The 15,446-nt window shown below is 55.3% G+C and overlaps 1 protein-coding gene across 1 annotated transcript; it reads right to left on the bottom strand.

Annotated features, from left to right (window-relative positions):
* Nucleotides 1-10,944: 10,944 nt before the first annotated feature.
* Nucleotides 10,945-13,704, bottom strand: EPOP (elongin BC and polycomb repressive complex 2 associated protein). The gene has a single exon (XM_060081431.1). The coding sequence runs from the start codon at nucleotides 13,698-13,700 to the stop codon at nucleotides 12,561-12,563; it is 1,140 nt and encodes a 379-aa protein (XP_059937414.1). The 5' UTR covers nucleotides 13,701-13,704; the 3' UTR covers nucleotides 10,945-12,560.
* Between the last annotated feature and the right edge of the window lie 1,742 nt (nucleotides 13,705-15,446).

Below are 15,446 nucleotides of genomic sequence, written 5' to 3' on the forward strand. Positions count from 1 at the left end.
CGTCTCGGTGATGCCAGTGCTACTTGTCCACTGACCCCAAAGGAGCAGCCATGATCTACAAGGAATTAGAACATGGAGCTCACTTTGGCTCAGATGAACAACGAACCCACAGGAGTCCTGAGGGGCCCGGGGTGCTGATGAAGAGGGTGTCTCTCCATGGTGTCCAGCGGATCAAGGAATTAGAACCATATGACACCTGCCTGGGCCCAAGCTGACTTGGAACTCCCAGCCCAGAATGTCAGGGAGCCCACGGCAGCCCACACGAAGGCGCCCCCAGGGCCTGGAGCTGACATGGAGCCCAGGAGGCCTTAAACTGACTAATATAGGGCCCGCATTGCTCCAGAGTATTATGGCGCCCACGAGGAATTCGACTGAAGTGGAGCCTGCTTTGGCCCAGAGTGAGATGGAATCCACAGTAGCCACAGGGGTCTGCATTGACTTGGAACCCTAAAGGACTAAGGTGATGCCACATTGGTACCCAGGGTGACACGGAGCTCACAGGGCTTGGGCTGATGTGGCCCTGGAAACAAAGCCCCTGAGCTAAAGAGGGCTGCAGTGGGGGCCCCAGACAGAGCAGGGGGCTCTCCACAGCCTCTCCAGGATGCAGAAGGCAGGAAGGGAGGGACCGAAGGAGGCATCGGAGGGGAGGGGCAGGAGTCACGGAGTGTGCCAGCTCTGGGGCTGCCGTGAGCCTGCTTGCCGTGGGCTGGGCGGTACTTGGCTGGGCCCCGGCTTGGAAGGCGTTGGAGAGACGGTGCTGCACAGCTCAGCTGGAAGAGGAAGTGGGAAGCTGGAGGCAGGGCAGGCACGGGGCCCTGACACGGGGGCACGTCCTCGCTAGAAAGGCCTGGCATAGGGAAGGGCCCACTGCCCTCTCCAGGACCCTGGCATTCGGACTCCCTGCTCCCATCATACACGAGGACGTGGGGGTTATGGGTTTAGGGCTTAGGGATCCCAGATCAAGGAGTGGCTCCCTAGCACTAGAGGAGCAGACAAAAGAACATCTCCCTGGTTGGGGGGGACTCAGGTCCCAGAGGAGAAAGGATTCTCACTCCCTGGGATAAGAGACCCTTCCCATGCAGCCAGGCCCCCGGGCAGGGTGCCCTGACACCTTTGTGTCCTTCCCCAGGGGAAAAAATGCAGGTCCCCAAAGACGCCCCAACCGTATCTGGAGGCAGACGTCCTCCATCTTTTTCTTAACCAAATCTAACCCTCACTCTCCGATCTGATCACACGCACTCTTCCCCACCCAGGTGAAGGGCTGCTCGGGGTCCACCTGCAGCTTCCCTTTATGCCCAGGTGGAGATAGAGGAGGATGGGATGGACGGAGGGGTGTTGCTATGGGATCTTGCTACAGCACATCTGGTGGTATCAGGCAGGAGGAACGCCAGCCTTTTTAACAAGGTTTTAGAGACATTTTTCTTAACCAAAGGCCCAGACAGCTGGCTACTCCAGGCAACATCTGGCCCCCCATCCCACCAGCCCCAGGCCAAGAGACGGAGAACATCTCCACTCCTCTGCCTGCCTCCCCACCCCCATTCCTGGTCCCTGGGTGATAAGGGTCTCCACATCTCCCACTCCCTTCTTTGGCCCCCTCCCTCAAGGGCAGGTGTTCTGAAGAGGCTAGGGGGCTCCCAGGTCCAAGGGTATCTTTCCCTGCCCTCTCCCCCTCCTCCAGCCCTGCCCCCTTTCCCCGCTCAGCCTGTCACTGCTGGAGAATCAATCCCTAGCTCCACCCCCGCCTGCACGCTGACCTCGTTTCTGCCTCAGTGCAGAGGGGACACGTCCTTACACGCTCCCAGACGCAGCGTGGTGCGTGGCCCAGAGACGCATGCTCCACGCACTCAGGATAGCCTGACGCAGGAACTTCGGCGCTCATTCCCAAACACGCTCAGACTCACGCGCGCACACACGCAGGTCCATAGATACCTCCCCAACTCAGGAACCTGTCAGGGACCCAGTCACAAGCACACACACAGGACCAACGGACACGTGTGGACAGACATACGGGCCCTCATAACCCACAGACAGTCCCCACAGGGGCACCCCACTGTCTCCAGCGCCTGCTGCCGGGTCCTCTAGGCCAAAGCATCACCAAAAGAGGCTAATGGCTGCCTCAGCCACGGGATCGGGGTCACCCGCAACCCAGGACTGTATGCTCAGTCTCCCCTCCTCTCTCCAGGGTGTCCACCTTTCAGAACTGTAGGTGAGTTATTTCCCTGTGACAGGACCCTATACCTCCATGGGAGGGACCAAAGGTGGGGGGACACTCCACGTCTGTTTTCATGGCAACAAACAAGGTTCTGTGACCTCCGTCTGTGGCTATGAGAGGAAGTGGGTAAGGCAACCCCACTGTGGGGCCACTAGAATCTTAATCCCTCTCAGCTGCTCCTCTGTTAAGACAAATGCTGAATTGCACAGGTAGGGAAATGAAAGGCTTTGTACATTGTCAAGCTCCATGCCATAAATGTAAGAGATCACTGTTTATTCGGCCTGCTGATGTCTGCGCGGTGGGCAGAGGGAAGGTTCGGGCCACTGTCCACCCTGCTTTTCCTGGGAGATCGCCCTGCCCACATCCCTCATATTTCAAAGACTCTGGCCCTTGACTCCTAGAAAGCCTCTCCGACCCACCTTGCTGTCATCTTGGGCAGCCTCGGGGTCCCGGCAAAAACCAAAAAGTAGGCAGCCTCCACTGGCCAACCTCCCCTCCTCCCAGGCCTCTGCCTCCCTGCTTCCACTGCAGCTGTTCTGTGCCCTCCTGACACCTTCACCCTCTCACACTTCCCAGTTTTCTACTGAGATCTTGCCCCGACCCTGCCTTCAACTTCGGTCCCCATCCAACCCCTGGATCCATCACGTCATACCCTCACTCTCGTGGTCCTGGACTTCCTCTGCCTGCAGTGGGAAGAACTCCCGCCCTGTGCCCACCCATGTGCCTGCTGCACTCCTGGACCCCAGCCCTAGAGGCTAAGCTCAGCTGGAAAAAGCCCCACACCCCAGAACTTTGGTGCCTCCACCAATTCCCAGTTTGCAACAGTCTCTGTATTGTTGGCAGATTCCTTCTGTCAGCTTCACTTTCTCTGATCTCCTCAATCTTCCAGCCAACCCTTCCCTGTCCCGCCGTGTACCCCTCAACCTAGTCCTATTTCTCAGAGAAAATGGAAGCTCTCTAGAAAGTACTCCCTCCTCTCCCACAATTGCCAACGTGCCTTGAGTGTGTGTTCATGCTTGGGAACGTGCATTTCCCGCCCTGTCCACCTAGCTCTGGGTCCCAGCCCCTCCCCACCCACAGAGGCCTAACTCCCTCACTCATCATTTTTCCAGCATCTTCAACCCCTCCCTCTCCCCCAGCTCCACTGCAATCAGGCTTGATCCTGAGTCCCCTTCTAGATCATTCCCCAACTCTCTCCTTTCCTTCGCATCCAACTTCCTCAAAAGAGATGCCTGCACTTGCTGAATCTACTTCTTTACCGCCCGGTTCACGCATCCATCCCCTGGCCCACCCCCCCACCGCTGCCCTTGAAGGGCCATTAGAGTCACCAGTCACCTCCTAGTTGCCAAGGCTGGTGGATGTTCTTGATCCCCTATTTTATCGGATCCTTGTGCAACATTCAACACAGTCCCCCACTTTCTCTTTCTTGAATACACTCTCCTCCCTTGGTTCTCGTGTTAGTTAGGATAAGTGATATTGTATTCATTAGGCCAAATTTTTATTTCATTGTATTTTAATTTTATGTTGTACTAGTTAGGTTAGTAACTTGTATTAGGCTAACTAGTTACATTAGTTGGGTTAGGCTAAATTGTATTAACTTAGTTAAGTTGTATTAGTTAGGCTAAACTCTGGTAACAGAGAGATCCAAAGAAGACAGCTGCTCAAAGAATGTAAAGTTTCTTACATTCCAGGTCCATGAGGAACTCCCCTGCAGTCATTCGGAGACCCAGGTTCCCTCTGTGGTGTTGCTGCACTGCCCCCTAGGGCTTATCGGTGACTCAAGACCAAAGATAGGGGACTGCCCTGTGGGGCTCCAGCCTCGGGAAGGGGAAAGGCAGTGTACAGAGGATTTACCTAGGGTCTTAAAGCCCAGGCGGAGACGGGCTCACACCACCTCCCCTTGTCCTCCCACTGGTGGGGATGAAATCACACGCCCACACCTGGCAGCGGGGAGCTAGCCGGGAAGCGAGTCCACCTGGGCAGCCACTGGAGCGCAGACATTGATGGACGACCGGCAGGGGTCGCCAGAGTTTCGATGGCGTCTCTCCTACCTCCTGGCCCTTCCTCTCATCTTACTTAATGTCCCTCAGGGTTCTATTCTTGGATTTCTTCCCACTGGACACACATTCCCTGATCATTCTTGTCCAGTCATAGGCTGAGGACTCCAAACATTTCTATCCCCAGCCCAAATCTCCCTCTTGAACAGCAGACCCACCTGGATACCAGGGCCAAAAGCTGGATTCAAGCTAGACTCCTCCCTCACTCCACCCCACACTCCATCCCTCACCGAGGCCTGGCAATTCTGCTTTTATAAAGGCCTCTCCTCTCCTTCTCCCTGCAGATTCCCTCATTTTTTCTCACAGCCTCCAAACTCATCTCCCTGCCTCCGCCCACCCCACAATACTTCACCCATCCTCCAGTGACACATGGGGCTTCAAGGTCCAATCCTGAGCCCTCTTCTCTGCCCACTTTTTAGTCTTTCCCTGAGCCCCACATCCAGCCTCCCAACCTCCATTCCCAAGGATGCCCAGGTGACTCACACGAGTACATCTCTGGCCCCCCCCCGCTTCTCTGATCATCAGACATATCCACTTGGACGCCTCAAGGGCACCTTGGACTCTACGTGCCCAAATCTGAGCTCAGGATGTTCCCCCTGCTGCCACCCAGCACAGTGTTTCCTGTCTCATTGCCAATCCAGGTCTAAAGCCAGAGTCCCAAGACTTGCTCTTGTCACCTCCCTCTCCCTTATCCCCCGGATCTAACCCTCACTACATCCGGTCAATTGTACCTGCGTCCACTTCACTCCACATCTACATCCCCCCACCCCACCGCATCCATCCTCCCAGCCAGGCCACCATCACCTCTTGCCTGGACTCTGACTCTTCACCAATCTCCCTACACCTGCCTTTGTCCCCATGGTCTATACGGATGCCACAGAGATCCTTCCCAAATGCCACAACTCTGATTGTCACAGCCTTACTTAAAACCCATCTCCATCTTCCAGTGTTGTCAGGACGGGCCCTGATCCTTACCTTGGCCTACGAGACCATACAGGACCTGGCCGCACCCTGCCTCTGTGCAGTCTCTCCTCTGACTGGGCTCCGGCCATGCTCGGTTCTTTGATGTGTCTCCCTCTCTCCAGCCCCAGGACCGTTACCCACACTGTCCCATCTGCCGGGAACACTCTTCCTCCCCTCTCCTTGTTGTTACCTCGAAGCCATCATTCCAAGCTCATCTCAAGGATCGTCTCCCCAGAGAAGGTTCTTCTGCTCTCCCTGACCAGGGTGGGCCCTTCTGGCCCAGCCCCCGGCCCCTTACACCCGTCTCCTTCACAACACTTGTCTCAGCTGCGTGAGATTATTATTATTATTATTATTATTATTATTATTATTATTATTATTATTATTATTATTTGCGTTACGCGGGCCTCTCACTGCTGTGGCCTCTCCCGTTGCGGAGCACAGGCTCCGGACATGCAGGCTCAGCAGCCATGGCTCACAGGCCCAGCTGCTCCACGGCATGTGGGATCTTCCCGGACCGGGGCACGAACCCATGTCCCCTGCATCGGCAGGCGGACTCTCAACCACTGCGCCACCAGGGAAGCCCAAGATTATTATTATTGATGACGATTGGTCCCACCCACACTGGAAGAGGGCCAGGACCCCGCCTGATCTGCTCACCATCGTCCTCATCTCTTGTTACGTGCGCCCTGTGCTCCAGGCAATATGATCTGTTCAAGAGGCCCACTCACTCAAGCCACAGATTCCTCCCTACCCTTCAAGCCTCCACTCACGTATCTCCTCCTCTGGGAAGCGCTCCCTGACTTGCTCCACTGTCCCCTCAGTCGCAAGGATCTCCATCTCCACGCTGGCCATGCTGTCCTGTGACAGCTTGCTCATTTGTCTCTTTCCCGTACTAAGCTGTGAGCTCTGGGGAGAGAAACAAGTGGGTTTTGTCATTTCTTATCTCTAGCCCTTAGCCCATTGTCCAGAATAGTAAATGCCTGAGTAAATGTTAGCTCTCTTCACTGCCCCTCCCAACTCCTTTAAAATGGTGCCTCACAGCTTGATACTTAAGGCTAAAAACTGGAAATGACCCAAACATCCATCAACAGAATACATCAACTGTAGAATATTCATACAGTGAAACACTACTACACGGCAATGAAAAGAATAACACACAACAACATGGTGAAGCCAACATGCATAAGGTTGAACAAAAGAAGCCAGAACCAGAAAGTACCTTCCATGTCTATGAAGGTCAGAAACAGGCAAAATAAATCTGTGGTGACAGAGGCAGCCTTGGTGGTTATCTCAGGGGATCGACTGGGAGTGGGCCTGGCGAAGCTTCCCCGAGGGCTGCAAACATTGCTCACCTAGACCTGGGTGGTGCTCACACAGCTATGTCCATGTGTAAATGTTAAGCTGGAATTTTTGTGCGCTTTAAAGCAGATAATTCTCCCTTTATTTTTTTTAAGTGCTATAATTTTGCAACAAATCATGGATAACAGACCTCTTGTGTCTCAGAGCCACTTCCTGCTACCGAGTCCCCTGATTTCAGGTGATGATAACTGAAGCCCAGAGAGGGTAAACCACTCGGGTGGAGTTGCCCAGCACGTCTGTGGAAAGCCCGCATTCTAAGGAGGGGACTGCCCATGCAACTAAAGGCTCTTCAGGGGCAGGCTCTGTGTCTTTGTGTTTCTGGCACAGAGCTCTGTGGTCTCCAAATATTGGTGGGGGCTATTCCCAGTCTGTAACTTGTTGCTACTGGGGTGGTGAAACATGGCAGCAGTGTGGTCATTAAGAGCACAAACTCTAAGGGCACAATTCTGTAACTGTGTGGACTTAACCTCTCTGTACCTCAGTTTCCTCATCTGCAAAATGGGGATTATGATAGTACCTACCTCATCATGTTCTAAGGATTAGATGAGTGACTAAACATAAAGCCCTTAGAACAGTGCCTGGCCCCAAGCCATGTAATTGTTTGCTATGATAACCGCTCTTAGGGGAAAACCCAGGCAGACAGTCCAGAGTTAAACTTTGCTCTGCCACTGGCTGTGCCATCTCAGGCAAGTTGATTAACCTCGCTGAGCCTCCATTTCCTCATCTATTAAACAGAGCTAATCATACTTTTCTTTGTTATAAAAGCAAAATAATGCATGCAAAGCCCCCGGCTAAGTTCCTTGTGTGCAGGGACCATGTCTTACACATCCCTCTTCCCAAGCCCCAGCACTGGGAGGTGCTCAATGGCCTGTAAGAATTATGCCTTCCCCACCCACCCTTGTCCAGCGTCCATCCTCCTTCTGGTGCTAGCAGACAGCTGCATCTAGCGGACAACTCTGTAACTGCATGCTGGCCAAGTTCCACTCTCCAAGCTGGGTGAAGTCCTTTAAATAAGCCTTTTAAAATAGGCACTCTGCATTGGACAAGTATTTGTTAGGTGCCAGCTGTGTACAGGACATGGATCCAGGACCTAAATAAAATGAAGCAAGAGATACAAGATGACTGCAGAGGGGTGAAAGAAAAAAATCACAAACAATTATAACCGTATCATCAATACCCTACTTTTTTATCTTAAAGAAAATACATAGGGGGACTTGACACACTGAACAGTGTCTTCTCAGGAAGTTTTTTTTTTGTTTTTTTTTAACATCTTTATTGGAGTATAATTGCAGGAAGTTTTTACAATTGCAGGAATGATTTCCAAGTGGCCGTTTCATGTCAGTGACTCTCAGTTAAGGCCAAAGCAATGAAATGAAAGCTTAGGTCAGAAAGGTGATTCCCTTAGGATAGCTGGACTAGCTTCCCAGATTCTTCACGGAGAGGAGGACTGGGGGTGTCCAAAGCCCATATTCTTCCACCACACTTTACTACCCCTCCCCCAGACATAAGAGTGAAGAGGGTCTAGCAGTGGCACAGATCACATCCAACTGGGGGGAATCAAAGAAGAGTTCGTGGAGGAGATTGCATCTCACATGGGGAATGAAGGTAGAGAAGGAGTGGGTGGCTGGGGCAGGAAGGGTGTTCCGGTGCGATGGACCATACAGTGTACAAAGTGAAGTAACAGGGAAAGCCTGGACAGGAGAGTTAGGGCCAAGTCATAGAGGGCCCCAAAGGACAGGCCAATAGAATCAGGGGGCCCACTGAGTAAGAAGGTAACCTAATCCGAGGAGGTCAGAGAAACATCTGAGATCCAGAAACTAGTTAGGTGGCTACTGCAAGAGTCCAGACCGCACCTGTGGGAGTTGCACCATGGTGGAGACAATAAGAGATACTGGCGAGGCTAGAAGCAGGGGGAGGTTCAGAAATTGGTAGTAGTGGGTCAAATGGGAGAACCCAGGGGAGAATTCAAGGTGCCGAGTCTTGGGGATATGAAAAGGAAAAAGGCAGAGCTGTAACCAGAACGTGGACTTGACCAGGAAGGGACTGATGTGAGCAACGGGTGGAGACAATGAGCTGGGTCTTCAACAGGGAGAGTGTGAGTTGCCAGCGTCCACAGGAGACCTGGCACCAAAGCTCAGGAGAGGGGCTGGGCTGGAGGGAGAGGAGGCAGGTACCGATGCCTGTGATTTGGGAGTCACTTACCTATGCCTGTGCCAGCTGAAGACTTGGAAGAAGACAAAAGAAATCATGTGGGGAGACATGGGGTCAGAGGGTAGATGTTACCTGGACATCATCAGTCTGCCTCTTTTTAAAGCTTCCTAGGGACAGAGGAAGCTGAGGAGGCACAGAAGACAGAGGGAACTTTGGAGAGAGAAAACCAGGAGACCCTGGTGCACATCCAGCAGCGTCACCGGTCATGAAGTGATTCAGGGGTCAGGGAGGCCGGGATGCAATCACTGGATTTGTGGTTGAGGGTTGTCTTGGGTGACCCTGGAAAGAGCAGTTTCAGTTTTGGGGGCAGAAGTCAAACCACAAAGATTTAAAAGGCAAGAGGCAGAGGGTGTGGGGGCAGCTGAGGATCCAGGAGGAGGGAGGTGATGGTGAGCAGAGCTGGATTAGGGGGAGGCAGGCAAGGTGCCTTGGGAACAAAATTTAAGGAGGCTCTCCCTCTCAGGGTCGTGTAGGTGGCCCTGATGAGAGGCAGACACCTGGTCCCAGAGCTGTTGAGAGATAGAGACCCTCTGAGACTAAAGGAACTGAGATAACCCAGGAAAGGAACTTAGAGACCCAGACAGAAGCTAAGATCCTTCGACCTCCACATCTAGGCAAAAACACAGTGGCCAGTGGTAGAGCCTCAGAGGACATGAATGCTGGGGGAGGGGAGGGATGGAAAGAGGATGCACCGATAATCTGGGAGCAGGGGCAGGGGACTCCGAGAGAAACACACAGAGAGAGTGGAGGAAACCAGGGAGGGAGGGAGAGCTTCCTCGGGACCCTCCTGGGGAGATTCTCCCCACCCCGCCTCAGTGAGTGTTAGGAGGAGGGAGAGTCCCAGCATCCTTGTGTCCGCCTGAGGAAAGCAAGGGGTCCAACTCTGCCTTTCCCCAGGCTGCTCCAACTCAGGGAGGCTTGTGGTCCCAGCCCAAGAAGGTCTGTACCCCACACCGACCCAGCACACCACAGTACGTGCTTCCTTCCTCCAGGAAGCCTGAGCAAGTTTTTCCATCCTGGGACTTAGCTTCTGTAGTGAGCTGAATGGTGGCACCCAAAAAGATAAGTCCCCGCCCTAACTCCACTGCCCCCAGAACCTGTGAATGTCACCTTACTTGGAGAAAGGGTCTTTGCAGATGTCATTTAAGGTTGTCATGATGAGATCATCCTGGATTATCCAGGTGGGCCCTACATCCAATGACAAATGTCCTTATAAGAGACAGAAGAGGGGAAGGCCACGTGAAGACGGAAGCAGAGATTGGAGTAAGGCAGCCACAACCCAAGAAACACCTAGAGCCACCAGAAGCTGGAGGAGGCGAGGGATTCTCCCCTAGAGCCTCTGCAGGGAGCACAGCCCTGCAGTTACCTTGATGTCGGACTTCTAGCCTTTAGAACTGTGAGAGAATACATTTCTATTGTTTCAAGCCACCAAGGTTTTGGCAATTTGTTGTGGCAGCCCTAGGAGACGAATATAGTACCCTATTCTGTAAAATGACTAAAAAGATGCTAGGGATGCTTCCAGCCTTAAGATTCTCCAAATTAAACCATTCAGCAAGGGGAGGAGTTCCAGGTCTGGCCAAGAGGTGTGTTTTTTAACTCACTGCCCAGCCCCCTTCCAGGTTGAGGATTAATACTTTGACTTGAAGGAGGAGGAAAGCCAAAGGAAAGGCATCCCCTCCCACTCCTCAGAGAAGAAGGAAGAGTCCCAAAAGGGTATTACATGACCCACCACTCCCCTCCTTCGCCCAGAGCTCACGCCACCCCGCCCAGCCTGGTCGAACGGGCCCAAACTGACCTGACTAAAAGCAAGGAGCTCTTTAAAAGCAGGAGTCTGCCTTTCTGAATTTCTCCGTGCAAACCTCGCCCCCTCTTCACAGCGCCTCTCTCCCCACCCCTCACAGTTGCGTTCTTCCTTGGCCTTCCCCGTTCTTGGGGGGCAAGATAAGATGGATACCCCTGAAGCACAGGAATGGAAGGCACTCCCCCACCCTCCTCCCTCCTCCCCACAACACAGCTGGAGGGGGAGGGGAGGTCAGCAGGGTTCATAAAGGCCAGATGTTGAGGAGAAAGAGCAGTGCCCGACCCACACCCACCCACCCCGCCCCCACCCCCAGCAGAAGAAAAATTAAAAGAGACAGCTTTTAAAACAAACAAAACTTTTGTGGTCCAAAACAGTTTTCCTCGAGAATCTGCTCTATGCAAACATTAACAACTTTTTACAAAGCATTTTCACAGAAAAGGAGACAAGTCCTTCCCCAGTATCATATGTGGGAATTGTTTTTCCCTTGTCCCGTCTTGGGGGAAAAGGGGGCGATATTCACGAGTGTGGGCAGAAGGGGCACTGGGTCCCTCAGTTGTTGGGAAGATCGGCAACCCCCAGTTTCCCCTCACACCTAAACGTGGAATTTCCCTAAGAGCTAAACTCCCCAGACCTCACCTGGGTGGAGGAGAAAGCAATTCCACTCCCCTCCGACTCACTCCCCTCCCCCAGGAAAACAGAACTTCTGACCTCAAAACTAATCCCCTGGCCCTGCCCCTTTCGGATCCATCAGGTCCCTGACAACTCCCGAAATGCCTGAAGTTGGGTGGGGGGAGGATGCTAAAGGTTCCGCAGCCCAGTTCCCATCCAAACCCAAACTTTGCCCCTTCAAAACCCACTGGACCTTGTGGTTAGGCCAAGAGGCCTTTCGTTTACCCCCTCCACAGAGAGCAGCTTGTCTTCTTTCTCGCCTTGAAGGGGTCTCAGTTTGGGTGTTCAGAGAATGGACCCAGGCCTGCCCGCTACCTCCACACCCCCCATCCTTAAACCGGTGGCGAGGACCTGGTGAGGCAACTTCTTTGGTCTGATTTTATTGATTTCTTCCACCTTCCATTACTTTCCCTGGGATGGTCTCTGGCCCCTTCCCCAGACAAAGTCTGCACTTTTGAAGGGGAGGGGGGTCCCTCAGCCCTGCGCCTCCTAATATAAGGAGTAAACTGGCGGAGGGGGCTGACTTCTGGGGGGGAGTCCTCTTTTACCCATCAGACCTTATAACCTGAAAGCAAACGGGCAATACTGGAGAGGCGAACCCCAAAACTGGACAAAGGGGAAAGATTGGTGGCTGAGAATGAATATCTCGGTAACTAGGGGTCCCTTGACTTGGGGGTCCCTAGGAAAAGAACCGGAAGGGGGTGATCTCCCCCTTGCCTAAGCTGCTCCCTCCCCCATGAAGGCTGCAGTGGTGCCCGGAGACTAGGGAAGGCCCGAGGGGAGTGAAGGGTTAAAGGCCTGGATGGTGCGGGTGGGGGATGCCCCCGGGAGCTGCCAATCACCTCCCCACCCCCAGCAGGGCCCCCCCACCCCAATCCCCAGGCTCGCCCACAGAAACAACCGGTTTGTCCATCACCAAGGTCTCTCTCCCTCTTTTTTCTTCCTTGTCTTTGAGCTGTAGCCTCCTCGGCTCCCCCTGGGGTGAAGGCCCTGCCCCCAGAGATCCGAGATGGAAGAGGCGAGGGATTGGAATCTATGTCTTTAAGCCTTTTTCGATTAAGCCTTCTCCTGACTCCAGCCCTTGGTTCGCCTCCAAAGGATGAGGGGGAGGGGGTGTCACCCCAACCAGTTAGGTGCTTGAAGATCACTGTCATTTGAGGTCCCTCTGACCACAGCCCATAAAACCCGAAGAGGACAGGCAAAGGTGAGAAATGAGGCTCTGCCCTCGAGCCCGCAGTTTGGCTGTGGCCCCCACTTTTCCCCTTTGGCAGAAGAGGTCTCACGCTCAGAGCTGCTCCAGGTTGATCCCCCAGAATTTGAGGCCGGGGGGCTCAGGGACAGCGGGACCCCCAATCTGCCACCTCCACAGCGGGTGGGCAGGCGGGGGCTTAGAGTCTCCCTGGAGACGAAGCGAGGATGCCGGCCCTAAGTCTCCGTCCTCCCCCACCACCAGGGCCGGGGGGCAGGGGAAGCAGTCGAGGAGGCTGAAGGTGCTCGTGGTGGGGAGCGTCGGTGCAGGACGGCGGGGCTGTGCGCTGCGTTGGGGGGGCGTCGGCCGCCGGCGTTTCTTGGCGGCTCCCCGGGAGGGCCCTTTGGCTGGGGGCCGCTCGGGCCCCCGGCGCAAACTCGGAGTGTCGAGGGCGAAGCCCTTCGCGTAACACCAAAGTTTCGAGCGGCGGATCAGACGATCGAAATGTTCCTGGCGGAGATCGCCGGGCGCCGCCGGAGCTTCGCTGGCCGTCGAGGGGCTGGCGGCTGTTGCCTCGGGGGCGGCCTTCGGGGGGTTTCCATCGACTGCGGCAGTCTGGCTCGGCGGGGGGGGCTCCGGCGCTGTCCCGGGCCCCGCGGGCTCAGAGGAGAGGCCCGCAGGTGGCGACGGAGGCCGGGAACCCGGTTCCTGATGCGGGCTGGCGGCGGGGCCAGGCTGGGAGCCGAGACCCGGGGCTGGCCTAGGCGGAGCCGAGACAGAGCTGGTCGGAGATTCCCGAAGGCGCCGGGGCGCCGGGCAGCGGCCGGGAGGTACGCCGGCGCGAGCGCCGAAGTGCGGGAAACTGCCTCCGCCCTCTTCCTCCTCGCCGCGGCCCCGGCACACAGCGGCGTCGGCATCCTGGCTGGCCGGGGAGTTGGGATCGTTGTAACGCCCGGCCTGTCCAGCGAGGTGCTTCAGGCCATCCGGGGCCCAGCCGCCGGTGCACAGTGGGGCATGAGGGCCCAGCAGCACCGGAGCCCGCGGCGCCAGCTCCCCAGGCCCCAGGCCCAGAGAGGACGCCCGGGGTTTGGCAAGGGCGCAGAAGGCAAGGGCACGCAGGCACAGCGGAGAGAACTCCTGGGTCCCCCGACGCGTCTTCCGGGGTGTGGGGGAGCAGGGCGACCCTCGCGGGGACGCCGGCACTGCGAGGCGGGGAGCGGGGCACAGAGTCTCCATGGAACCACCCGGGGGGGTGCCCACTGCGGGGGCCCTGGTCCCAACGGCGGGATGCCCTGGCTGCCCGAAGAGCCCACGGGCGAGGGGAACATCGCCCCCCCTCGACGGGGAGGTCTCTGCTCACGGGCGCCCCCGGCCCGCACCCCTGGGCCGCGGAGCTCCGGCTCCCTCTTCGATCTCGTCACGCGGCTCTCCTGGCGGCCGGACTCCTGGGTCCCTGCGAGTCCTGGCGCGGTCGGCCGCCCTTCCTGCCGCCGCGATCCCTGTGCAGCCCAGGCGGGAGCCCCTCTTGAGTTGCCCAGAGCGCAGAGGCTGGGGAAACAAAGCGGCCGGCGGCCGCGGGAGGCGGGAAGGACCCCGGGCCCGGCACCCGGTGCCCGGGCCCAGGCGGCAGGGAGGGCGCCTTCCGCCCGCTCGGCTTCTTTCTTCCCCGCTGGCTCCCGGAGACCGCGTTATAGAGAACTGCCCCCTCGCTGCCCCAATACCAGCGCCGGGGCCGCGAGCCCGCCGCTGATTGGGCGGCACTGCCAGTGACGTTAGCCCGGACCCCACCCCTCCAGCGGCACCGCCCCCGTCCCCATTCCGCACACAGACACACACACGTGGACCCGGCGCGGCGGCGGCTGGGAGGGAGGGAAGGAGGGTGCGTGCGCGGGTGGGATCGCGACTGGCGAAACGCGCCGCTGCACGTGGCGCGGTGGCGTCCTGGTGTTCAGTCGCCGCAAAGCACTTCATTTTTTCCTTAGCAGTCATGGTTTTCGCATCCGTAAAATGGGAATGTTCGTATCTACCCTCTTGGGACAACGTGAATCAACATAGGTGAATCTCAATGGCGAAGATGAAAGAAAAGATGAAAAGAGGTTGTTTAGAAACTTTGCACAGCAGGGACTCCTGCAAGCAGAGAATGTTCCCAACCTCTCTGTTTCGGTCGCCTGGAACAGTGACTGGCACACAGTGGGCTCAAGAAATGTTGAATGAATAGTTGGGAATTCAGTGAGTGTGTGCAAGATGATCAAAGGAAGAAATAAATTCGGAGAGGAGGAGTATTATTACGCCCACGAAAGACGATAAATAGACTTTCTCAGTACCTGTTTCCATTTCTGACTTAGCTTCTAAATGGCCCCTTGAACAAATTCTGAGGGGCTGGCTCTGCAGCCCCCCTCAAATCCCAAGACTCTGGCCTGTGAGGCCTGAACTGCCAAAATGGGTTGAGGAGACCAAAGGAGGGGACACACACACCCTCACTCTTATCTCCCCCAGGCAGAGTAAAGCAAAGAAAAAGTGAATTCCAATAAAAACCCTGATAATGGAAGACCACGTCCCCGCAGCACGTTCCATCCTCTTACCCTTATTTAGTTTCTGTAGATCCTGCTATTATAGGAAAATCTGTGAATGTTCTTTGTTGTTGTTGTCTGTCTCTCCCATTAGTCTGGACATGAGCTGATGAGAACTTTGTTTTAATCACTTCTGCACCCTCAGCGCCTATAACAGTGCCCGGACTTAATAAGTACTCAATATATATTTGTAAGTGAATGAACAAATCCCTGAAATATTTCTCTCTTAATAAAAATCAGGTTATTGGAATATAGCGACTTCCCATCCCCAGAAATATACAGAGAGATTGATATGATGACATGGAGTAAGGGTGTGTTCGTATGTGGGGCGGGGGGGGCGTCACAGAGAGGAATATCTTACTCTGAGGCAGGGCTAAGAGAGGGTTTCTGTAAGGGGCCAAATAATGCAGCT

This window comes from Mesoplodon densirostris, chromosome 18 (genome assembly GCF_025265405.1).
Source record: "Mesoplodon densirostris isolate mMesDen1 chromosome 18, mMesDen1 primary haplotype, whole genome shotgun sequence".
Taxonomy (NCBI): Eukaryota; Metazoa; Chordata; class Mammalia; order Artiodactyla; family Ziphiidae; genus Mesoplodon; species Mesoplodon densirostris.

Bases quoted from the DNA above. Each gene is read 5' to 3' on its own strand.
- EPOP (XM_060081431.1), bottom strand. From the start codon at position 13,700: ATGGAGACTCTGTGCCCCGCTCCCCGCCTCGCAGTGCCGGCGTCCCCG.